This window comes from Eucyclogobius newberryi, unplaced genomic scaffold (assembly GCF_026437365.1).
Source record: "Eucyclogobius newberryi isolate DKJ021-1_F unplaced genomic scaffold, fEucNew1.0.hap1 SCAF_13, whole genome shotgun sequence".
In the NCBI taxonomy this organism is placed as follows: domain Eukaryota; kingdom Metazoa; phylum Chordata; class Actinopteri; order Gobiiformes; family Gobiidae; genus Eucyclogobius; species Eucyclogobius newberryi.
The window spans coordinates 25,037,023-25,062,291 of NW_027315757.1; the positions used below are offsets into that span (position 1 = coordinate 25,037,023).

General features: G+C 43.3%; 1 protein-coding gene across 1 annotated transcript in view; it reads right to left on the bottom strand.

The window, feature by feature from the left end:
* Positions 1 to 388: 388 nt before the first annotated feature.
* hs3st4 (heparan sulfate (glucosamine) 3-O-sulfotransferase 4) overlaps positions 389 to 25,269 on the bottom strand; it is a 128,813-nt gene continuing 103,932 nt past the window's right edge. The window contains exon 2 of the mRNA XM_072443041.1: positions 389 to 1,263. Within this exon, the coding sequence (XP_072299142.1) occupies positions 609 to 1,263 (655 nt within the window). The 3' untranslated portion in view covers positions 389 to 608. The remainder of the gene's footprint in view (positions 1,264 to 25,269) is intronic.

Consider the following 25,269-nt stretch of genomic DNA (forward strand, 5'->3'; position numbering starts at 1 on the left):
TTCTGAGTGCACTATCATCAGTATGCTAATGCGCAGCAGTGAAACAATCCAATTATTGAAAGACGGCCGCTGTACATGAGCTTTCATACTGAATACATGTCCAGGCAATGAGCAACGAATGACCAGAGACTTAACACAGACTCGATGAACATTTGGGTTTAAATTACACTGACAATGGTAAGGGATTGTCAAGGCAAACTCAAATACACGTCAAAAAAGATCATGGTTTATGGAGAAAACTGTGAAATATAACATTGTATTGTGCTGTGTGGGCTTGAGCGCAAAACAAATAAACTAAAGCTGGTTTCATGAGGTATAAGGACACTTACATACCTTATATCCGTGATTTGACTGTACTCTGAACCCAAACAAATGAGAATAAATCATCTCCTTTTTCACAAATATAAATATATTTTATGTCTTGTATGTACAATAATGATTTACCATTATCATCAACATTAGTATTGAAGAGGAAAGCAGTAGCGGTAAACTCTTGCTAATTGTTCGGTATGATTGATTGGCGAGCGCTCTCTCATCTTAGCAGACCAAGCAAGTTTTATTGGTGAGAAAGCTGGTGTTCGAGGCTGTTTTGTGCCATGCCAAGTACATTAGTCCTGAGCGCTTTTGTGTTCATGTTCCGCCTCCAGTTCCCATTCAAAGTTCTGTCCAGTCATTTGGTAGAACATCATATTAAAGGGCTTATAGAACTTGTGCAGTCGCCGAATCACGTCCGGGTCAATTTTGGGATGAGTTCTGCCTTTGGACTTGCCCAGGCACCGAGGCATGCTGCTGTCCTCCGGCTTCTTCAGACAAGGGAATCCTTTCGTTTTATTGAAGTAAAAGTGTTTGTCCGTAACGATCCGCTTGAGTCCTAAGAAGTCCTGCACTTTGGCCATCTCTCCCGCGGGGTCCACTATCAGTCGCTCCCCGCTCACAAAGTGCATTTGCAAAAGAGGAAAATATTGCATCCACGTCTCCAGATGTAACGCGTAAATCCCTATACGCAGCGCACTCCAAGACGCATCGATAAGTCCCAGCGTCCGGTTCTTGAAAGCAAGGACCTCGAAAGTGGGGATCTCCGGTTTCTTGGACAAAGTCTGCGTGTAGTCCGAAATGGCTCTTGTTACGGGATTACGCACCACAATAATGAGCTTGATGTCCCGCGCCATGGAGTGTATGCGCTTAGGGGCATGGCTAGTGACGAAGTAGCTCGGCGTTTTCTCCATGGTGATTTGGCCCTCCAGCGTCGAAGGCATCAGCTCCCTGGAAAAACAAGAGGAGAAAAAAAAGCTGTTAAGTGTCAAATCAGATTAAAAACGAGCAGTTGTTTAGCACATTTCAGAATCGTCCTCCTTCTCTCGCTCTCGAGCACTTCATATCTCACAACTGCTGTCATGGCATATGTTTTCTGTTTAATGATCTATGAACAAATGGCTGCCAGATATTTGCGGAAAGGTGCAAAGTGTACGCCATCTGGGACATCGGGACAAGTTACAGGTCAGATCTGTGGAGAGGCATCATGGCTCACAGTAGGAATTCATGTTTTTTATAGGTATTTTTGACCAATAAAATATAGATATTAAAAAATAACATGATCGCCACACTACGAACAAAATTGGAACTAAACTGAAGCTAAACTCATTATCAAACCTTGACTAAATCTGGACTAAATCAGGACTAGAACGGGACCAAACTATATCTACTTTAGGTCTCAAACTGGGCCCAAACAAGGATTAACAAGGATACACGTGTACACATCCTTCATGAGATGTCAAGATTATTAGATTACTGTACTCGATAATTGTGATTATGCAGTCACAGGTACGAACCAAAAAAATAATAATCGTAACAATTTTAGAAGCAAAATAAAGTATTTTTAGTTTTAGTTGGTCTGTTTATCCGGCTGTTTTTGCCAAATATAACTTTATTTTGTTTTTCAGAAAGTTCAGTTTCATAAACTTAAGGAATAGTAACTCGTAAAACAATGGGAATGAAAGAAAATTAAAGATTTCACTGTTTGTAAGTCTCAGTAATCATGAATAATCATTCAATTGTGATTTTATCTGACAATAATCATAACACTAACATTTGATATTGGGAAACCCCTATTCCAGAGAAAGTAATAACATGTCCCCGCATTTATTTATTTTTTTAAGATGCAGAATTCCCACTTCAAAAATTCTGTCGACAAAAATAAATTCCCAAAATGTTAGAAATGGGTCTAATAGTGACTTAATGATTTAGTGACAAAACAGCCCAAAGCTTTTTTCAGCACGACTTGACCCTCTCGGCTGCTTAACAGTGTGGGCGATAACTCTGCATTATTTGGAAAGTCAAAATGGCGGCTGTCATCACCGGACATTATGTTGTTGAGGGGAAAACGTACAGCTAATTACATCCACGGAGAAATACAGCACGAGATAAAAGAAAAGAGATGAAACGACAAGCAAGCAAGCATGCTCATTGCTTAATTGACTCCATCTGTGTTACTCTAGGAGCTGTTTTGGAACTCTAATAATGAGTTCGCTGCATACCATTAATACCGAGGTGCCTGGGGTATTGTTTTGTCATACATTTATTATGCACGCTAGGCTCACACTTCGCTCCGATGACTTTATTTCCCATGCAAACGGCTGCAGTTCTCCCTCAGCTTCTTGTTAGGGTTAGGGGCATCGCATTGAAAGCTTCGCTGTGATTAATTATGGAATTCAAGGTGATCATTTGTTGTACAATAGAGAAGTCGCCCTCCAGCGCCAGTTCCGATAGATTTACACCAGGAATAAGGATTTTTCCGTGAATTTTGTGTGAACCAGAGCAAGCCAAAGTATTCGCCCAGGCGGTTGCTATTTTTATATAAATAATAAAGCATAATGCTGGCCGCAAGCAAATCCTTATCCAATGTTTACAATCATTCCGATTGCCGCTGGTTCCTTTGTTCGTAAGGTATGTGATTCACCTCTAAATTGGTGCATTAAATCTTCTTGTGAGACGTCATTCATCCAAGAGCAAACAAACACCAGCGCAACACTACGCCATCACACAGAAACAGAAAAGCCAACACCAGTTTTTTTTCCGTCACAAATGAAGATGCGTCTGCTATAAAATAAATCAGCAAACAGGATCCACATGACGAGAAAATATCCTTGTAATGCTTGGATGAAAGTTATTTCCATCTCCTTCCAATATCTCAGAGTTCCACGACATGCTTCTGTTGCCACATGCTAACATCAATCATTTGCATCGTGGACGTATTCTAAATTAACTGTTCCCCAGCAAAGAATCCAATTTACCCAGAAAAAACATAAGAGCTTTTATGCAAGTATCGACCACACGCACACGCGCACCCATGGATAGCGGGCTCTGTCTCACAAGTGGCCAAGTAATTGCATCTCAGTAACAGTATTGCCTTGCTGATGGGTAATTTCCCTCTGGATTATGTTTGTCCCTTGACACTGTGGAACTGTGGTTACTCCTTGGCCTGTAATGGGATATTAAACATATCTCCAGATAGCACAGAGACTGGAAATAGTATTCGTTTTCATTGTATTCCATGACTTCAGCCCCACTTATGCCCTTCCTGTAATGAATTGATAAAGATTTTTAGGCACCGTTTCAAGGACTTTTGCTCTGACTGTCATTAAACCCGTTTTCATAGGTGATGATTGGCTTGTAAATCATGTGACTGTTGAACAAAAAAGCTAAACTCTTAAATCCCTGATCAAGCTTTAGAAAAATACTAACCAGCAAAGATCAGGCTTTGACAATACTTAAAAAAGACGTTTTCCTCTGGAACTATGTCCTGTCTTCCCCGATTTCAAATGGGCACGATTGATAGGTCGATGTCCAAACACCATGTCTAAACAAACATGGTGGCTTTTGGCTTTTGGTGAAAAAAGGGGAAAGAAATAACAAAAAAGGACTGAGAAACGGAGGAGGTTTCTGCAGAATCAAGAAGCAAGGACTCTTGTGTATCCAAGGTAAAAAATAATCCACATTTAAGAGCCATGTGCTAAAAATCAGCGGCTGTTGCTGGACCATCCTAAGTCCAATTCCGGATTCTTCTTATTTTAAACAGAATGTAGGAGGCCTGGATTGTCTGGCAAATAATAACTAGTAATATTACTCTTTGTATGTGTCTTGATGACAGTTCATCAATTGTATACTGAAAATAAATAGGTGCACATTAGAGTACATTGTAGGTATAAAATGCAGGTAAACGTCCAATGGCAACAGCTCAACACATGATAAGATAAGATAAGATAAGATAACCTTTATTTGTCCCACAATGGGGAAATTCCAGTGTTGCAACACAGATTAGGCACAGAAGTATAATAATAAAAACATACAACTTGAGATAGCACCCATGAGCCATGGATGCACTAATAATCTAAAGATATTCGCTATTCATTTTAAATTCCATGCTTCATCTATGCTCCTTGACTCTAGTAAATTGATGTTCAGCTTATTTTCAAGGACTATATGAAGTAGGTGGTCATCAACATCCCCATGTATGTGATGTGAAAATCAAACTTACACACACCTGGGCGGATCACCTTGAGACAACAGATCGCAGCTCTGTGTAATGTGCTGCATCTTTGGAGCATGTCCAATTGATAGGACAGATGTACATCGCTCAAGGTTACCGCTCCAAGCCGTAGACACGTCCAGGCTATTGTCCTCAACGGGCTTGCAGCTAATCAGCCCTCATTTAATTATAAAACAATACGCACAATGCAGAAACCCGTGGTATGCTAGCCGCACTGGAAATCAGTCATGGATCATGAACGCCTCGAAAATGTCAGAAGGATGGCGAGGCGGGACCAAAAATCAAAATGCTGATAAACAAGCTAATTCCTTCATGCATGGCTAATGACTCCTCTGGCCTCGCAGTCTGCTCGAACCGCAGTAAACAAGAATAAACAAGAATAAACAAGAACAAACAATTAAGTGCATCTTTTTTTTTGGCCGTTTGCAGCAGAGAATGTAGGTCGTTCAGGTAGGTAGGTAAATAGAATCCATAGCGCTAAACAGTCAAGTCTACCATCTGCTGTTTACTGCTGCTGAGTGCGAATCACACCGCGCTCCGCATAGCACTTACCGGATGCATTTCAACACATGTCCGAGGCTTTATTTACATAAAAGCTTAGAATATGGTATTAAAGTCGCTTTATATAACTTTTAATCATCTTGTACTTTCTATATTAGGAATGTGTTTTTGACAGCAACTTGAAAACAGCATTTTAGAACGTGAAGAAAACTGTTGATTAGACTTTGAAGTGTTTTGCAAAGCGTGTAAATCTTCTGCAATGATGTCTCTGGTGGAAACGTTATCATGATGTAATAATGAGCTTCTGACTTGTGATGTATTGAGGTGATGTAGCAGGAAATCCATTTTACTCCCACTCTGCTCAGCGTAAGCTTCACTGTGAGGCCCAGTTGCATCACAAAGTGTTGTTCATCACTATAATACACAATTACGACAAGTATTCTGTTCAACCAAAACTAATAATGGCATGTTGTATTGTTGCAAAGATGTAGCAAACACATACATCAGACAAACATGATGGTATTCCTGTCACAAATAGTATTGGGCTTATATTAATGGACAATAGGAAGAGTACAACATCTCATCTTTTACTGTGGCTTTGTGAGAGGAGTAATTATCTTTCACCTCAAAAGTTGCAGTGAATATCCACATCAACAGACCAAACAGACTAAACAAATCCCACATAGTGTCAGAATTGAGATATGGTGAGGTGAAAATACGATTTCACGTTCACCGTTGCCTAATCAGTTTGTGTAGAAATCACACTTTTTTTTTAATAAAGTCTGACAGAGAAATAAAAGCTTCCCTCAGCTTCGCATTTAAATTGATCACGACTCAAACTAGCTTCCTCAGTGTCGTGTCAAATACAATCAATTATTCCAAAGCAGTTCACTCATAATAGGCTTCAGAGCGCATTTAGAAGGCAGTGCCAGCGTGCTCGGCAGACTGCTAATACCGCTTCTCTGATAATTAAACAATAAATTCACTAAGAGGTGCAAACAAGGGGCTCTAGGGCTGCCACAGACCAACAGAAAACCAGTGATCAGCATTCAACAACAATTAGACTTACCGCAGAGTTCAAACACAATTCTGAATACTAAAACAAGGCATTGACAGAATTGGTCTTCTTTGTGTAACAAACATGAAACACGATGCTGTGGACAGAATATATGGAATTTTACAGCAGAAATAATTCATCACTGGTGCAACATGCCGTCAATCCAGCCTCTGTGTTTGGAAGTATTGTTGGCTGTCTTCATCCATTCGTATTTCAATTCATTTAAGTGTAACTGATAAATTCTGAGGATGGCATCGAATTTCAGGGGAATGCAAAGGTTATTTCTCCAGCCTGGCAGACAAAGAAAAGGGAAACAAATGGTAATTGTATTGAGCTGTTCCTCTACGGGTCTTATTGCAAATATCAATGGAGGATAAGCAGCTATTCATCAAACAACAGTCGGCAGGGATAGATAGATAGCGAAGACAGTCTGAAATGAATAATCCTGTTATTACATGGTGAGTGACATGTTTGTGATTGCGTAAAACAAAGACATCGGTTTTCTGAGGGGTGGTTGAAGGGGCATAAAAGATGGTCAAATGGATCGCTTTTCTCTCGTGTTTTCAGCGAGTGATGCATAGACGTTTAGAGCACATCAAAACAAGCCTAAAGGCCGGAGCAGGAGGTCCGCGAGGTCTGTTCTGGAGTGGGAGGCACTGTTTTGTCACTGACATTTTGTGTGATGGAATCAGGCGAAAATAATAGTGAGCAGTTTGAATCCTGATTTTGCATTTGTTTTTGTTTTTCCCGCACCGCCAAAGTGACCTTCAACTTCTCAATGTTGCGATAGGTGCTCGTTCCCCCAGGCGGAGTTGGCGTACAGTCAGTGCCGCAGTAGTATTTCAAGGCTATATTTAATCATGGAATATCTGAGCACATTGGTCTATTGTATTTGCAACTGTCAACAGCAGCGTTCTTGCACAAAAAACAACATTGAAATCTGTTGCCCTTTTAGCATTTATGTCACTATGGGTTACATTGAAACTGGAACTAAACAAGTACAACTGCATAATAGGGGGAATTATGTTATGAATTTACTTTCTAAGCTGTTAACCCCCCCAAAATTGTATAATTGTTATGATATATTTAGAGAAGTAATTCAGATGGGGTTAATGACATAATAGTTATGTATATGCATTGCAGAATTTCCTATTCAAATAGATCTGAAATTTGGAAGAAAAAAACCTAAAAAGGTAAAAAGTCATGTCAAGTCAGTATCAAGTTTTTTTTTTTTTTAAGTGCTTTGTTATATAATAATATCTCACTAAAAGTCAAACTAATAAAAACACTTTTTGGTGAATCTAATGTATATAATCCCATACTCCTCTCTTACGTCATAAGGCGCTGGTACAGCTGGCAGCCCGGTGTAAACGCTCTCTCTTCTTTCTCACACTTATTGTGCTTTATCTCCTATATTTTGTAAATATAATTAGTATATTTTAACTATTTTACTGTACGATAGGGACACGCGCTGGAATAGTTTTTTAATTCAACTGTTTTTGACTTTTTTCGGCTGGATTTGAGCGTTTTTCGTTGCGTTCGTTGTGTTGTTGTGACGTGAGCTAGCTCCGAGCGAGCCCACCAGCCCCCCCCCCCCCCCCCCCCCGCGCCCTCCAGCTGCGCTAAAGTACGGCGTGTCGTCGGTACACGTTGATATACACGTTTATATGAAAGAGGAACTTCACGAACGATCGGGACACGCACTGGAATCGCTTTAAATTAACTTGTTTTGGCTTTGTTCGGCTGGATTGAGTGTTTTCGTCGTGTCGTTGCGATGTGTCTTGGCTCTGAGTCCCCTGGCTCCGGCTCCGGCCCCGCCCCCCGCCCGGCACCGTACCGCGTTTACACAAAGGAGGAACTCATGAAACTGCGGAGAACTGTCGTCTTACCCGGGGATCGTCGCGTTATCCCGGCGGATATCCTAAGGAAAACGCAGCGAAGCAGACAGGCTGGACGTAAACTCCGGGAGAAGAGAGGAGAAAACAGGAGGTCGGTTCCCGTCGTAGTCATGGGTAACGTGAGGTCCCTTCAAAATAAAATGACGGAAATAGCGAGCCTCATGCGGTCCCAGAGGATTTATAGGGACAGCAGCGTCTTGATTTTCACAGAGACCTGGTTAACAGCAGAAATGCCAGACTCTATTGTAGGTTTGGACAATTTTCATCTGCTGCGGGCGGACAGAACTAGAGAATCCGGGAAGAAAAGAGGTGGAGGTCTGGCGGTATATGTGAACACAAGCTGGTCCAAACCCGAACACTGCACAGTGAGGGAGCAGCTATGTAACAAGGATATTGAACTATTGGCTATTGGCATGAGGCCATACTATCTGCCCCGGGAGTTCTCACATGTGATTTTAATCGCAGTCTATGTGACCCCGTCTGCCAATGCTGAAAATGCTTGTGAAGCACTGCTCTCCTGCACTTGTAGGCTGCAAACACAGCATCCACAGGCTCTCTTCCTCATCTCTGGTGACTTTAACCACGCTTCTCCCTCTTCTGTCCTACCAACATACACCCAGTATGTTACCTGCCCCACCAGAGAGAATAGAACATTGGACTTGTTTTTTGCCAACACCAAGGAGGCTTATTCTTCTTCCCCCCTCCCTCCCCTGGGCAGCTCGGACCACAACCTTGTACATCTGAGGCCTGTGTATGAACCCATCGTGCGCAGGCAGCCTGTGGTGTCCCGTGAGGTGAGGATGTGGTCTGCTGAGAGCGAGGAGGCTCTGAGGGACTGCTTCAGCACCACTGTCTGGACTGAGCTTTATGACCCACATGGGGAGGACATCAACACCATCACAGAGTGCATCACGGACTACATCAACTTCTGTTTTGAGAACATTGTTCCCTCCCGGACGGTGCGGTGTTTTCCAAACAACAAGCCATGGATTAACCGTGAACTGAAGGCTCTGCTGAAGGAGAAGAAGAGAGCCTTCAGGTCAGGGAACAAGGAGGAGCTGAGGACTGTGCAGAAGGAGCTGAGGAGGAAGATCAGGCAGGCTGAGGCCGGCTACAAGAGGAGGATGGAGGAGCAGCAGCAGCAGAAGAACATTCAGGGAGTGTGGAGGAGCCTGAAAACCATCTCGGGCTTCAAAATCCCCCCTGCCCAGACAGAGGGGGATCTACAGTGGGTGAATGATTTAAATGCTCACTTCTTGAGGTTTGATCGGTCACCCGCCCCTCCCCCTGCACAGCTGCATGCTCCCTCTTCCACAGCTGGACAATGCCCTGCATCTGTTCCTCTTCGCTTATCTGCCCTGGACCATCAGCTCCCCACTTCGCCTGGACTCACCCATCCCCCCAGCACACGGTCCCCCTGCCAACCACTGACTGTCACAGCAGCACAGGTGAGGAGTGAGCTGAAGAGGATTAAAGTGAGGAAGGCAGCAGGACCTGATGGCATCAGCCCCAGGCTCCTTAAGTCCTGCGCAGATGAACTGTGTGGAGTTATGGAGCATGTCTTCAACATGAGCCTGAAGCTGAGGGTGGTACCACAGGTCTGGAAGACCTCCTGTCTGGTACCTGTGCCTAAGACACCGCGCCCCAAAGACCTCAACAGCTTCAGGCCAGTGGCTCTCACGTCCCACCTGATGAAGACACTGGAGCGGCTAGTCCTGGACCACCTCCGCTCCACCGTGAGCTCAGCCATGGACCCGCTGCAGTTTGCATATCGGTCTGGCATCGGAGTGGAGGACGCTGTCATCTCCCTGCTGCACCGCTCTCTCTCTCACCTGGAAAAGCCTGGCAGCTCTGTGAGGATCCTGTTCTTCGATCTCTCCAGTGCCTTCAACACCATCCAGCCGCTGCTCCTGAGGGACAAGCTGGAGACGGCTGGTGTGGAGTATGACCTGGCAGAGTGGATCCTGGACTACCTCACAGACCGACCCCAGTTTGTGAGAGCCCGGAACTGTGTGTCTGACACTCTGACCTGCAGTGTGGGGGCGCCCCAGGGCACTGTCCTCGCGCCCTTTCTCTTCACCCTTTACACTGCAGACTTCAGACATGACACGGACAGCTGTGTCCTGCAGAAGTTCTCTGACGACTCTGCCATCATCGGACTCATCACGGACGACGATGACGCGGAATACAGAGGACTGGCGCAGGACTTTGTGGACTGGTGTCAGCGGAACCACCTCCTCATCAACGCGGGGAAGACCAAGGAGATGGTGGTGGATTTCCGCAGACGCCACCCCACTGCCCCCTCACCAGTGAACATCCAGGGACGGGACATTGAGAGAGTGGACTCATACAAGTACCTGGGTGTTCATCTGAACCACAAACTGGACTGGACTCATAACACAGACGCACTGTACAGGAAGAGCCAGAGTCGGCTCTACCTCCTGAGGAGACTCAGGTCTTTTGGAGTGACAGGGCCACTCCTGAAGACCTTCTATGACTCTGTGGTGGCATCAGCCCTCCTGTACGGTGTGGCCTGCTGGAGCAGCAGCATTACAGAGAGGGAGAGGAAGAGGCTGGACAGAGTCATCAAGAAGTCCAGCTCCGTCCTGGGCTGTGCTCTGGACTCGGTGCAGGAGGTGGGGGACAGGAGGGTCCTGGCTAGATTCACATCTATGCTGGACCATGAGTGTCACCCCCTGCAGGACACTCTCTCTGCTCTGGAGAGCAGCTTCAGTGAGAGACTGATCCACCCTCGAGGTGCGAAGGAAAGGTTCCGTAGGTCTTTCCTTCCTGCTGCTGTCAGACTTTATAACAAAAACTGTTAGTACTGAACACTCGCAATACTGACCTAACCTAATACTGATGTGCAACTCTGTCATATGTGCAATTGCTGTTGGAATTCATGTGCAATTCATGTGAAATTCATGTGCAATCTATGTGCTGTCGTGACACATATTCATGTGCAATTACTGTCGTGATCACATGCAATGGTATTTATGTATTTATTTATTCATTTGTCTATGGGAGTTTTTATTTATTTATAGGAGATCTTCTACTGAAAGTGTTTTTCAGACTTCCTATAAGTGATCTGTTCTTCTGTATCTATCTCTGTATCTACCTGCGTTGCACCAATGAAATTTCCCCATGTGGGACAATAAAGGAATATCTTATCTTATCTTACAAAAACTGCCCGCTTCCTCAAATGAGCTTCCATTAATCTTGTAAAACTGTGCAGAGCAGTTTTCCTGAAGACTTTTGAAAGTAGAATCCCTTGTCAGTCTCTGAACTTTGTCAGATCTCAGTACCACAACCTTCAGCCGCGCTAGTTCCCTTTTTATTCCAATTAATTCCCACGGAAATAGTTAAATTCCTGTTATTTTACAAGCCATGTCAACGCACAATTCATAAATAAAGCAAATGACAGGTTCACTGAAGCATTAATCATTGAAGGACAATCCCAGTGACCATGTTTGTTAAGTGCTATGATAACCAATAGGTAAGCCAATTTAAAGGAAATGTGCCAAAACAAAGCTTGTTTTTTTGTTTTCCGTTAATTAAAAGGATGTTTTACTGCTTTAAACATCTTCATATGAGCCTATTCTTTTTCAAATTGCTAACATACGGCTACCACATCAAAAGCTGCTTTCACACCATAATCAAATGTATTTAAATCAGTGCACAGTTTCAAATTTCAGATTAAAATCAAAAGAGTTATGTAATCCTCGGCTGATTTCTCCGGAGAGACGTTAACGACAAACAAGCTCAGTTTGTCCAACGGCACAAACAGTGTAATTAATTCAACACACCCAGACCATAATACTAACGGTTTTAATATAAAATACGAGACGGGACGGATGAGGACAGTGATGACAGCTGCTTCTGATCAAAAGTCTCTCGACAGACAATGGCTGCATTTATCCGGGCGAGATGTGTCTCTTTCAGGCTGTACTGATCAAACTTAAAAAGAAGCTTTGAAGAAAACATGTGCAATTCATTATGTTCACGAGGAGATGTGAAGTTACAGCATTAACCACAAACAGAGACTATGAATTAGCTTTAGCTAAAAGTGGTATGTGAGTATTGGATTGACAGCATTTTAAGCGGTCAGAGTGGTATTTTGTTAATAAATGAGCAAATGAGTTTTCTGTACAATCTTGACAATCAAATACATAATATTACTACTTAGCAATGTATATCTATAAATGAGAAGAAATGCCTATTATGTGGCTCAATGGCGAGAACATTAAACCTGATCTTAAACTATTATATTGCTTTGTATCATTCTGCAGTGATTTTATAATTATTTTGCTTTATTTTAAGCACTGAACACAAATAACTATGGAGTGGAGCTGAATATGGCTGATAAATTCCCATTTAGTGGATATGCTTTCTAAGATATGCTTTAAGTTGAAATTAACCTTCTATGATTATTATAAAGAGTGAATGAGACTATATAAGCACTTCTGCTCATTATGAATAATTGAATTCATATCATATAATACGACATTAACTTCTACAAATAAAACACTCAAACATGGAGCAAGGTCTTGTCAATAAACGTGCAGAAAATACAACCTGTAGCTCCACCATCAGCTAACTTTACTGGCGAATGCAATTTTATCCTGTCAAAAAACTATTTATATGAGCAGTAAGTGGTTAGGAATATTTTTGCTTGTATGTCAAGTGATTGTAAATAGTTGTTAGATCAATCACACTGCTTCACTAGTACTTGCAACAAGGCAAACATCAGGAACTGAACCTGACAAGACTTTGCAGGCCAAATAGATATTACCCAAAATGCCAACTCCAACCACCAGGAGTCAGTAGATGGTAGAATGGTCACTAAATTATACACATGTGAAAGACGAGAGCATTAAAACCTGAACAATCACATTTGTTTTGGTAAACTGTAAGTAGAATGTGCTTTCACTGCAAATTAGGGCTATGGAAACTTCTGCTACAGTAAAATATGACATCATTAATTCTCAAAGATTACAAAATGTGGCTGTCGCTCAATGAAACCCTTTAAATTAAAAGCACTGAAATATCCCAAGAAAAATTCTAAGAAAAAACACAATTGAATCACACTATAGCAAGCCATTTATTAGAAAATGTATTCGCAAGGCAACTTAAGGTTCCAGTTTAATTAGATTTTTCACTCCAGTCTTACTGTATAATAAATAGTAATGGTCCTTCGATTCTTATCCACTTCCGATGCGTAACTCTTCTAACATAATATTATCCAGAAGAAAAGGCAGGAAAATGGCCGCCTGTAATTGGAAGTCACACCTGAATACGTCAGAGTCAAAGGCTAAAATTCACATGGCGGAAATGTTGCAGATCCAGATCGCTGAAGCAGAACCAATTAATGTGACAGTTTGAACATGATAGCTCTCCCGGCCTCAGAAAAAACACGTGCACATGCCCCAAATTTACTTTTCAAACACTGAATACTTTGCGCTGTCTAAAAAAAATCCCTGTCAATTGTTCCTGGTTGTTCATTCATGCAAGCTTGGTCATTACAAGACATACTCATGTATTAATGAGCCTAGAAGTCTACTTGTCTACGGTCTACAATTCCAATAGTTAACGTCGCTCTACCTGATTTTTACTTTAACCTGAAAAACAACTAGTTCATTCTTAACAGATTGCAAAGGTCAAAACTTGTTCCCCACTTTCCTAATGCATTCCTAGCACCCTAAGAATTCATCTTGGTGAGTCTATAAGCACTTTTCACAACTTTCAGAGACCAGAGCGGAGTTCCAGCATCAAAAGCTAATCACTAGCATGCTAATGTTAAGATAAGATAAGATAGGTTACGGTATTTTCCGGACAATAAGGCGCACTTAAAAGCCTCAAATTTTCTCAAAAAACAACAGTGCACCTTTAAATCCAGTACGCCTTGTATATGATTAATTAATATCTCGCAACTGCCAAAAAATATGAAGAAAAGCTGTCCACTTTCCGCGAATACTGCATTAATGAAGTTCAACAGACTGTTTTGTCACGCTTAATGCACCTTAAGCGCTTTATATATGAAAAAAATATTGAAAATAGACAATTCATTGCCCTATAGTGCGGAAAATATAGTAGGTATCTTTATTTGTGAACACAATAAATAAAAAAATAAACAGAAATATTGGATTAAACAATGAAATAACCACGCCAAGTGAGTACAATAGCTGCTGGGAAGAAACTGTCTTTATACCTTTTGGTCCTGCATTTTGGCATAACCAGTCTTTGCCCCGATGGCAGGTACTGAAACGTTCAGGGGATGGCTGCGGTCCTGCATTATACTGGAGTCTCTGCAGCTGGCTGGTATATATAGACTCCATACTTCGTTGTGGCTTGCCAGCCCATTTCACAGTCTGAGAAAGTTGATTTTTGTTTTTCACTGACACATTTCCAAACCAAGATGAGATGCAAAAGGCTAAGATGGACTCAATGAAAACACAGACATATGAGTCATGTCAGAAGTTGCCATTTTTGTGCAGGCGCTGGTGTCCCTTCCTGCACACTACCTCACTGTTGGCATCAGTGTTAAGGCGCAGGTGTTAAGAGTCAATGACTGTGCTCAGGTAATTATACTGGGTCACTCCACAGTCTGACCATCGACTGTGACCACTCAACCACCGCCGGTCGCAGTGCACGCATGCACGCTCAGGCAATTTGTCTATAAACCCACACTGCATGGTTAATGGTGATAAAACATGCTATAATTAGAAGCACAGCGGTCTCATTTTGACCAAAAGACCAAAATAACTGTACTGGGTTAGAATTTTTTTTTTTACTTTATTTTGCAGTGTGGGGACACTATTTAACTTCTAAGTAAAAAAAACCTTGGACTTAATGGTTGTTACAGGTGCTCTGCAGAACTTTTCTAGCGGACGATTCAGTTTAACTTGCTTGTTTCCATGAAGATGTTGACGCGTTCTCTGCAATCCTACACAATATGGCGAGAATGCGTGTTTTTTGCAAGTACCTTTGAGCAATGCAAACGCCTGTGATTAAATGAATGGAAAACATATTTGTTTAATGTAATACTGTGGGACATTCCAGAGAAAGCAATGACATCTCAATGCAAACAACATGCAACGTACACAAATGAATCGGTATGCACTTCTACTATTATAGAGTTCAAATGTTCTGCAAGTTTCTGATAATGGATTACACAATGATAAAGAGGGTACGAAAATGACCACAACTTCAGGTATGTTTTAAAAATATTTTAAAATTACAATTAGTCAATTTCACAATATATGGATACAGTATAGTTGCAAATATGATCGTAGTCCCTTTATAAACTTGTAAGAAACCATTTTGGAACAGGTGGTTGTTTTTTATTGACAGGGCTATCACAAAAAATTTGCCCATGAAGTCTAGCTGGAAATTACCTATCACAGTCACTTTTCCTCTCTGCGTTTCATTACGGCGCCGTAGGTCAGTGTGACACCACCAAGAGCAAACTCCGCACCCGGGTCTATATATTCACCACCGGGGCCTGGATTTGATGTAGAGATCTACTGTAATTCGACAGTGCCCTCCCCTTGCAGAAATGTAAGGTCAGGTTGAATATGTGGGGAAGAAAAATGACCAGAGGATGTAGTGCAGTTTCTTATCATGCATAAAATATAGTTGTGCAGGTGGTAGAAAATGTCACTGTGGTGGACCTGTGCTGCTTTTACTGGTTTGTGATGAGCTAGTTTGGAAGGCTGGAAAATCCACAAATGCTAATAAGGTTATGAGTTTGGCCAAGCCTTTCCCACAATTATCTCTGCCTCATTAAACTTTGAATGTATTATATTTTGCATTTCATTTGGTTTATTAAGATTTTTTTTCCCTGGGTTGTAAATAATTGGCGTCAATAACTTTAAACTTAGTGGGTTACACTTCCATTGTAGTTACTGGACGTTTTATTCAAATGATAAAATTAAGAGGTCGCTGATCTGAACTCCATTGCTGTTACTGTAAGTTATAATTAACTACAATAACTGTTTTAGCTTTGTATGCATGTCGAGATTAATTAATTGGTCAAAGATTATGATTATTCTGGTTACAAAATGATCATAAGAGCAAAACAAAATCATATTTGTGACTATTTTAGACCCACACTCAAGTAATTTCAATTCCATTCAGTCCAAAATATTAAACCTAAATGCAAAATATTGATGATTTATTAGATCATATCGATAGGATTTCACTTTTGTCTGCTCATGGAGGTATGTTTTTTTATACTCATGAATAGTCATCAAATTGTGATGTTACAATAATCATAACACTAACATTTGATATTGTATATTATAATCACTGTAGGTCCTAGCTGAATAGTTAGTGCCATGCACAGAACGTTTCTTTTTAAATTAAATTATGTTTTTTTGAGCAAAACCTTGCATCCATATTTTTCATCCAGTCCATTTATTTCCCCTGTAAGATGGGAATATAACATGCAGTGCCATGTACTGCACTCAATAGGTAATAAATATTGCAACTGGCTATGAATAATGAAACATGTTTGGGTTTTATTCATAACTCTGTAGCCCTTTTGTCAAAGCGCAGTACTTTGGTTTCGGTTGTTTCATATTTGCTTTGGAAAAGAAGAGTTGAATTCAGTTTGGATTTTGTTGCCTGTCATGTTTAGTCTGGATACAAATAAACAACAGCTCAAACTTTTCTATCGTATAGGCCCAGGTAGTAATTGATTCAATTTATTATTTGAGACAAAAGATGCATACGTTAATATTTAACTAACAACAATGCTGCAATTGCCAACTGCTTCTATTTAGAGCAGGGCTAAACTGGGATCAAGAAATAAGCCCTGGACTTTTTGGTCTGGACCGGCCCCTCACGCGACCGGAGCTTTTCGGGTTTAGTGCATTTTAGATCCTCTTAATAATGCTTGGCATGGCCTGTTATAGTAAATTTGGCCCAATTTATTGTCATTCAACAGTATAGGCCAATGCAATTACAACTTTAAAACAAAACAATAGAACTATTTTACTGTTGATTTTTAATTGGTATACAAATCCAATTTTAATGATTTCAAATAAACTACGTAACATAAAATAAGTTTCCATCAGGTCCCCCTGTTCGTGCCTCCAGAGTGTGCTTGTTAGAAACGCCCCTGGACGAGGTGCGCCGCAGTGCACAGCGGTGGTCTATAAACTCCAAGCTTCACAGGCATTCATCAGGACATCTAAAATCGTGTTTTGTGTAACATTTGAGGATATGTTTTTACTCCTTTGTGGAGATCATGTGACGATGCGGCTCCGATGTGGCTCCTGAGTCCAGCAATGCTCTGACATGGGCCGGACAAGGTGACAATGGGCTGGACCATGTCTGTGAGCCTGCGATGAACAAGAGCAGAGCATGGGAAGAGAAAGCTGATCGAGAGTAAGCTCTTGAAGTGTGATATTTGGACTGAAAGGGACCAGTTCTAAAGTGCACCGGCCTACCGGAAAACTCCCGGTGCTCCAGATAATTAGAGATAAAAATATCTGGCAGAAAAAAATAATTCAAATTTTCATTGACAAATATATAAACTTGTGTAGTGCTTCAGGGTTAACAGGGACACTTTATGGTGTCTCCCTCCTTCACTGCTTCATCGTTGTGGTCCTATTATTATAAAGAGCGTGGGCCTGGATCTTCTGTCTCTCTCAGCTCTTTTCTCTGTTGAAATGCCCCCGTGTTAATCCCATTAGTTTAAATTAAATCATTGAGGTGATTTAATGAAGAACTACAGTGAACTAATAATACTATAAAAAATGTCATCAAGTCATAACTCCCAGCTAATGTTCTATTCTGTATTCTTGTAGTATAAAAGATGTCTGACCCCAAGGATTATCAATATTGCTCAAAACACAGAGAGAGAGAGAGATACATTTATGTAAATGTTATTATTTATCATTTGCATGTGTATTTGGTGGAGACAGTGCATGTAAATGAACATGCATGATATACATGCTGTAAACACCCCGGATTGTAGCCTGTAGCAATGGGCTAATTTCCAGCCGTTGTTCCGCTCATACGCATTCATACAGCAGCATACACGGACACTATAGGCAAGGTGTCTTGCCCAATGACACAACAGCAGTATTCCCTACATTTGGACCATAAAAAACATAAAGAAAAGATACTTTAAAAATGTTCGCAATTATTTTGTTTTATCACGTCTAGTATGATTATATTGTGACCTGAATAATCACGATTATTGATTAACCAACTAATCTTGACAGCCGTAGTTCTAAATCATGTTCAGAGTATGGTCTTTGAAACCTGTAAAGTGTACAATCCAAGTATAACTGTAATTACTTTTTACAGGTGCAAACACGCTTCTGTATTTTTGTGAGAACAATCACACTTGTGTTTGATTGCTCATCATAGTGACATACAGCGTTTTTTATAGTCCATGTTGTGACCTTAGAGGGGTTTAATGAAGTACAGCCGCTCTCTGTTTACTTTGGCTGTTCATTTTCTCCAGCTCTCGTCTTCAGTCACACGGCTCTATTTAAGTTTGGATTATCTGCTGTGATCCTCCTCATATTTATTTTACTGTGCACTAAGCCCCCTGTAAACACAAAGTTTTACATCAAACACAGCACAAATCTCATGATCTTCGACACACCAGAAATCCAGCACAATTATTTTGCATTCTAATTCAGATTTGAGCACCATATCAGCTCCAATAGGTACGTTTGCATGGCCCGTAAAATCAGATAACAATAATTGGATCAGATTTCAGTCTTCCACATGTTCTCTATTTTTGTCTTTGCCACATTAGTTGGCCCCTTTTTTTCAAAATCGTCCTCGTCAAAACCAACATCAGAAATAAATTACTGTTTATATGATTTTTCAATAATCTGATAACTCCAGAAATCAGATAATGATCCGATTTTTGGTGTGCATGTAAACCATTTTGTGGTATAGTACATCTAAGAATGTGCTATACTTTCAAAAACGATCCCCAAAGGCTCAGATGAGGAATATATTTTATATCCATGAATTGTACAAAAGACTTTTCTTGTTTTGGCACTGCTACTACTTCTAAAAATACCTTTCATGACATTAACTATATTCCTTGGAGTCTTAGAGCAAACTGGGGGCACAAGTCTGTCTGTAGCTCTGTTACTGAAGTTACTGACTTGAATCTGATCTTTGTTTTTACACAATCCGACCATAAAGAGCTGCCTCGTTGTAACTTCTACAGGTGAACTACAATAATTCTGTATACACTGCTGCTGTGTTGTGAAGTGAGGAAGACACAAACTGTAGCTAATTGTGAACACTAACGCCTACGGACACATTTGCACTGAACGTGGAGGCTCTGCATTGTAGAGTGGCAACTAACAATTATTTTAGTACAGTTCAGACTTTTTATTCACCAAATAAGGTTGAAATATGGTGACCAAATGATCCTAGATAGATAATATTTACTAATAAAGATGTATTGATTTAATGATGTTGCTACATTTGTTATAAACATTTATATATTATTTGTCTGTGTAGTCCAGATAGCGATTGCAATGATCAAATTGTGAATTGTGACTGCAATTATTTTGTATCGTCGACTTGTTTAATCGTTACATCCATACTGCAGAGCCTAAAACAATAAGGTCTGTGAGGAGTGGAAGCAGAACATATAACTATAACTTGAATATCCTTAAACAATTAAGTACAAATATTATAGATAACACAACACTTTCCGCACAGAAAGTTTAAGTTTGCCTGAATTTGTTTCCATGTTAATGTAAAAATATAATAGTGTCCCCTTGGTTCTAGTTTCTCTGTCATGTATTGCATTCTCTCTAACTGTTGCAAGTTTAATATCCACAAAACGATGATGGTGTGTGCCACAGAGAAGACTCCTAAATACCAATCCAACATGATGGCATCGGTTAAATTGCGTTTTGGGAATGTGACAGGTCATCTGGGCATATTTGGTCATTGCCACCTCAACGCTCAGTGTAAAATATTAATGCAGCAGTAGATGAGAGGGAATGGTGAGCGGAGCAGCTCCCAGAAGATACAGGGGAAGATGGAGTTTAGCTCAACACGGCGCAGACAGGAAACAGGCCATTGATGGAGGATTCCCGGGAGCTTCTTAAATTCTGCCCTTTTAAAGCTGCAGGTTTGTGTAACAGGGAACAGTATGTGCAGTCTTATAATCTCACGAAAGTTGAACAAAAGAAGGTCTATTCTACCAAAATGTATTCATAAAAACTATATTATTTCATTATTAAAGGGGACATATTATGCAAAATTAACGGTAATGAGGAAACGCACTAGTTTACTCAACTTGTATTTTGATTGATTCATGCATGTTTACATAATCCTGTACGCATGGCTCCGAAGTGACGTCACACACTCGTTACTACTGCCATCTTGAGGACGACAGCGGCATGTTGCGCTGTGGGGCAGTGCTTATAAAAAGTCTCAAAACAAAGGATTATTTTTCTGCAGACCACAAATGTATTGCTGTCATCAGGCGGGACCAGTGGACTTACGGATATCACTCCAAACTGAACCTCGAGCTGTTTGTTTTAGCATTAGCTGGCTAATGCTAGTTTACACATTATTGCGTGGCTATGCTAATAAAGTCTTAACGAGCCTAATTTCCAACTGTCTGGGTATTATATTTTAGGATCAGAGAGTCACCCGAACACAAAGTCCGTGCTCTTGAAAGCTTTGAAGGCTTGTCCGGTGCAGAGGACTTGTGGACGAGGAAGCTTGGATGCAAATGTACACAAATGTTTGTTGTGGCAAGTTGTTGGTGCTTTTAAGTGTTCGTCTTTGCTGTAGATAAGATCAAAGCCCATAACTTCTGTCTCCTTGAAGCATCAACCTTTTTCATTTTGAATTGTATGAGCTGTTTTCCATGGCTGTCTAACAGTGGCGAGGCAACAGCAAGCGGTGACTTCATCAACATGGCGACCACAACAGATAAGTCACGTGACTAAAACCCATGGATATTGTCCTGTAACTGAGGCCTGAGCGTTTTCACCTACACATCCCTGTGCTTAGTTGGGATTATTTGAAAATGAAGACTCTGAGTGATACATGTTTGGTTCTAAAATGTCACATAGAAGACAAAATTGTGTAAATGACAATCCGCTCCTTGTTATAGTGACATGTCTCTATGAAGAGGCGAGGATGCAGTTTTCCATGGAAGTTAATAGACCTGTTCCTATGATTAAGCTGTTTTAAATCAATATTGCTGTTTACAATTAACAACATGTAAAATAATGATGTACTTTCAGTTGAATACTAAGAACCTGAAACTTTTGTTTGGATGAAATGCAATACCTTAATAACACCTAATATGAGGAGGGTAGAGTTGTTGATTAATTAAGCAGGAAATGAAACGAGAAGAACTGTCATAGTCTTAATGATACAAACTGCAGATGTATGCGTTAATGGCTCCAGCTGATGGTTACATAACATAAACACATGCTGGAAAATAAGTCCATCCATCCATCCATCCATCCATCTTCTGCCGCTTTATCTGGGGCCGGGTCGCGGGGGCAGCAGTCTGAGCAGGGACTCCCAGACTTCCTTCTCCCCAGACACTTCCTCTAACTCCTCCGGGGGGATCCCGAGGCGTTCCCAAGCCAGCCGAGAGACATAGTCTCTCCAGCGTGTCCTGGGTCTTCCCCGGGGCCTCTTCCCGGTGGGACATGCCTGAAACACCTCCCGAGGGAGGCGCCCAGGAGGCATCCGAAACAGATGCCCGAGCCACCTCAGCTGGCTCCTCTCGACGTGGAGGAGCAGCGGCTCTACTCCGAGCTCCCCCCGTGTGGCCGAGCTCCTCACCTTATCTCTAAGGGAGCGCCCAGCCACACGGCGGAGGAAACTCATTTCGACCGCTTGTATCCGCGATTTTGTTCTTTCGGTCACTACCCAAAGCTCATGACCATAGGTGAGGGTAGGAACGTAGACCGGTAAATCGAGAGCTTTGCCTTTCGGCTCAGCTCCCTCTTTACCACAACGGTCCGATGCAGCGACTGCATCACTGCAGCCGCTGCACCGATCCGCCTGTCGATCTCACGCTCCATCCTTCCCTCACTCGTGAACAAGACCCCGGATTTGGAGGTGCTGATTCTCATCCCAGCCGCTTCACACTCGGCTGCAAACCGTCCCAGTGCATGTTGCAGGTCCGGGTTTGATGGAGCCATCAGGACAACATCGTCTGCAAACAGCAGAGATGAGATCCTGTGGTCCCCAAACCGGACACTCTCCGACCCCTGACTGCGCCTAGAAATTCTGTCCATAAAAATTATGAACAGAACCGGTGACAAAGGGCAGCCCTGGCGGAGTCCAACATGCACTGGGAACAGGTCTGACTTACTGCCGGCAATGCGAACACAGCTCCTGCTCCGGTCATACAGGGACCGGACAGCCCTGAGCAAAGGGCCCCGGACCCCGTACTCCCGGAGCACCCCCCAAAGGACACCCCGAGGGACACGGTCGAAAGCCTTTTCCAGATCCACAAAGCACATGTGGACTGGTTGGGCAAACTCCCATGAGCCCTCGAGCACCCGATGGAGGGTATAGAGCTGGTCCAGTGTTCCACGACCGGGACGAAAACCACTCTGCTCCTCCTGAATCCGAGGTTCGACTATCGGTCGGATTCTCCTCTCCAGTACCTTGGAATAGACCTTACCCGGGAGGCTGAGAAGTGTGATCCCTCTGTAGTTGGAACACACCCTCCGGTCCCCCTTCTTGAACAGAGGGACCACCACCCCGGTCTGCCAGTCCAGAGGCACGGTCCCCGAACGCCACGCGATGTTGCAGAGACGTGTCAACCAAGACAGTCCTACAACATCCAGATACTTTAGGTACTCAGGGCGGATCTCATCCACCCCCGGAGCCCTGCCACCGAGGAGTTTGCGAACAACCTCAGTGACTTCAGCTTGGGTGATGGATGAGCCAGCCACCGAGTCCCCGGTCTCCACTTCCTCTTCGGAAGACGTGACTGAGGGATTAAGGAGATCCTCAAAGTATTCCTTCCACCGTCCGACGACATCCCCAGTTGAGGTCAGCAGGCCTCCACCCGCACCGTAAACGGTGTTGGTGAGACACTGCTTCCCCCTCCTGAGGCGCCGGACGGTTTGCCAGAATTTCTTTGGTGCCGACCGATAGTCCTCCTCCATGGCCTCCCCGAACTCCTCCCAGGCCCGGGTTTTTGCCTCTGCAACAGCACGAGCCGCGGCTCGTTTGGCCTGCCGATACCCGTCGATGACCTCCGGAGACCTACAAGCCAGAGTGGCCTGATAGGCCTCCTTCTTCAGTCTGACGGCATCCCTTACTTCCGGTGTCCACCACCGGGTTCGGGGGTTGCCGCCACGACAGGCACCGGAGACCTTGCGACCACAACTCCGAGCAGCCGCATCAACAATGGAGGCGGAGAACATGGTCCACTCGGACTCAATGTCCCCAACCTCCCCCGGGACATGGGAGAAGCTCTCCCGGAGGTGCGAGTTGAATACCCTACTGACAGAGGGCTCCACTAGACGTTCCCAACAGACCCTCACAATGCGCTTGGGTCTGCCAAGTCTGTCCGGCTTCCTCCTCCGCCAGCGGATCCAACTCACCGCCAGGTGGTGATCGGTTGACAACTCTGCCCCTCTCTTCACCCGAGTGTCCAAGACACGCGGCCGGAGGTCTGATGACACGACAACAAAGTCGATCATTGACCTCCGGCCTAGGGTGTCCTGGTGCCATGTGCACTGATGGACACCCTTGTGCTTGAACATGGTGTTCGTTATGGACAATCCGTGGCTAGCACAGAAGTCCAATAACTGAACACCGCTCGGGTTCAGATCGGGGAAGCCGTTCTTCCCGATCACCCCTCTCCAGGTGTCACTGTCATTGCCCACGTGGGCGTTGAAGTCCCCCAGTAGAACAACGGGGTCCCCGGTCGGTGCACTGTCCAGTACCCCTCCCAAGGACTCCAAGAAGGCCGGGTACTCTGCACTGCTGTTCGGCCCGTAGGCCGCCACAACAGTGAGAGACCTGTCCCCCACCCGAAGGCGGAGGGACGCGACCCTCTCGTTCACCGGGGTAAACTCCAACACGTGGCGGCTGAGCTGAGGGGCTATCAGCAAGCCCACACCAGCCCGCCGCCTCTCCCCGCGGGCAACACCAGAGAAGTGGAGCGTCCAGCCCCTCTCGAGGAGATGGGTTCCAGAGCCCAAACTGTGCGTGGAGGTGAGGCCGACTATATCTAGTCGGTATCGCTCAACCTCCCGCACAAGCTCAGGCTCTTTCCCCCCCAGCGAGGTGACATTCCATGTCCCCAGAGTTAGTCTCTGTGTCTGGAGATCTGGTCGCCGAGGCCCCTGCCGTCGACTGCCGCCCAGATCTCTCTGCACCGGCCCCTTATGGATCCTCCTGCGGGTGGTGGGCCCACGGGAGGGCGGCCCCACGTCGCTCTTTCGGGCTGTGCCCGGCCGGGCCCCATGGGGTAAGACCCGGCCACCAGGCGCTCGCCATGGAGCACCCATCCCAGGCCTGGCTCCAGGATGGGGCCCCGGTGACGCCGATCCGGGCGACGTAAACGGCCTTGTTCGTGTCGTCGTCATAAGAGGCTTCTGAACCGATCTTTGTCTGACCCGTCACCTAGGACCTGTTTGCCTTGGGAGACCCTACCAGGGGCATGAAGCCCCCGACAACATAGCTCCCGGGATCATTCGGGCACTCAAACCCCTCCACCACGTTAAGGTGTCGGTTCAAGGAGAGGGGAAAAAAGTCCATAAATATATATTATCCTAGGCTTGCATTAGACTTTGTTTAGTAGCCTCACCAAAATAATGACTGAATGAGACGCAGCGATGCAGGCAAAGCTAAAAGGGACTTTTGTTCTCAACTTCAATGGTTTCCTTCGAGATCGGCCAAACAACTACATTATGCATCCAAACAAGTACAATAACAAGAATTATCGAAATTCTTCCTCTTTGTTTTACATTTGAGAAGCTCAGAGCCATCCGAGGCAAGACGGTGCAAAGAAGTGACATGGTTTGAGGTTTGTGAAAATGGGGAGAAACCAAAGCTCAATAACTACTTGGCATCTGTGTGCTATGAACTGAAAGTAATTCACTGTACTTTGAATTAAAAAAACACATTTGAACATCATGCAGTGTTTTTTCAATCTGAATCGACTTCAAATCGACTATTACTATTACTATTACAAATATATACTTCTAGAATTACTATTACCGACAACAAAGCTTCTAGTGCAATACTTTTATGCTTCATACTATATCTTTTGATCA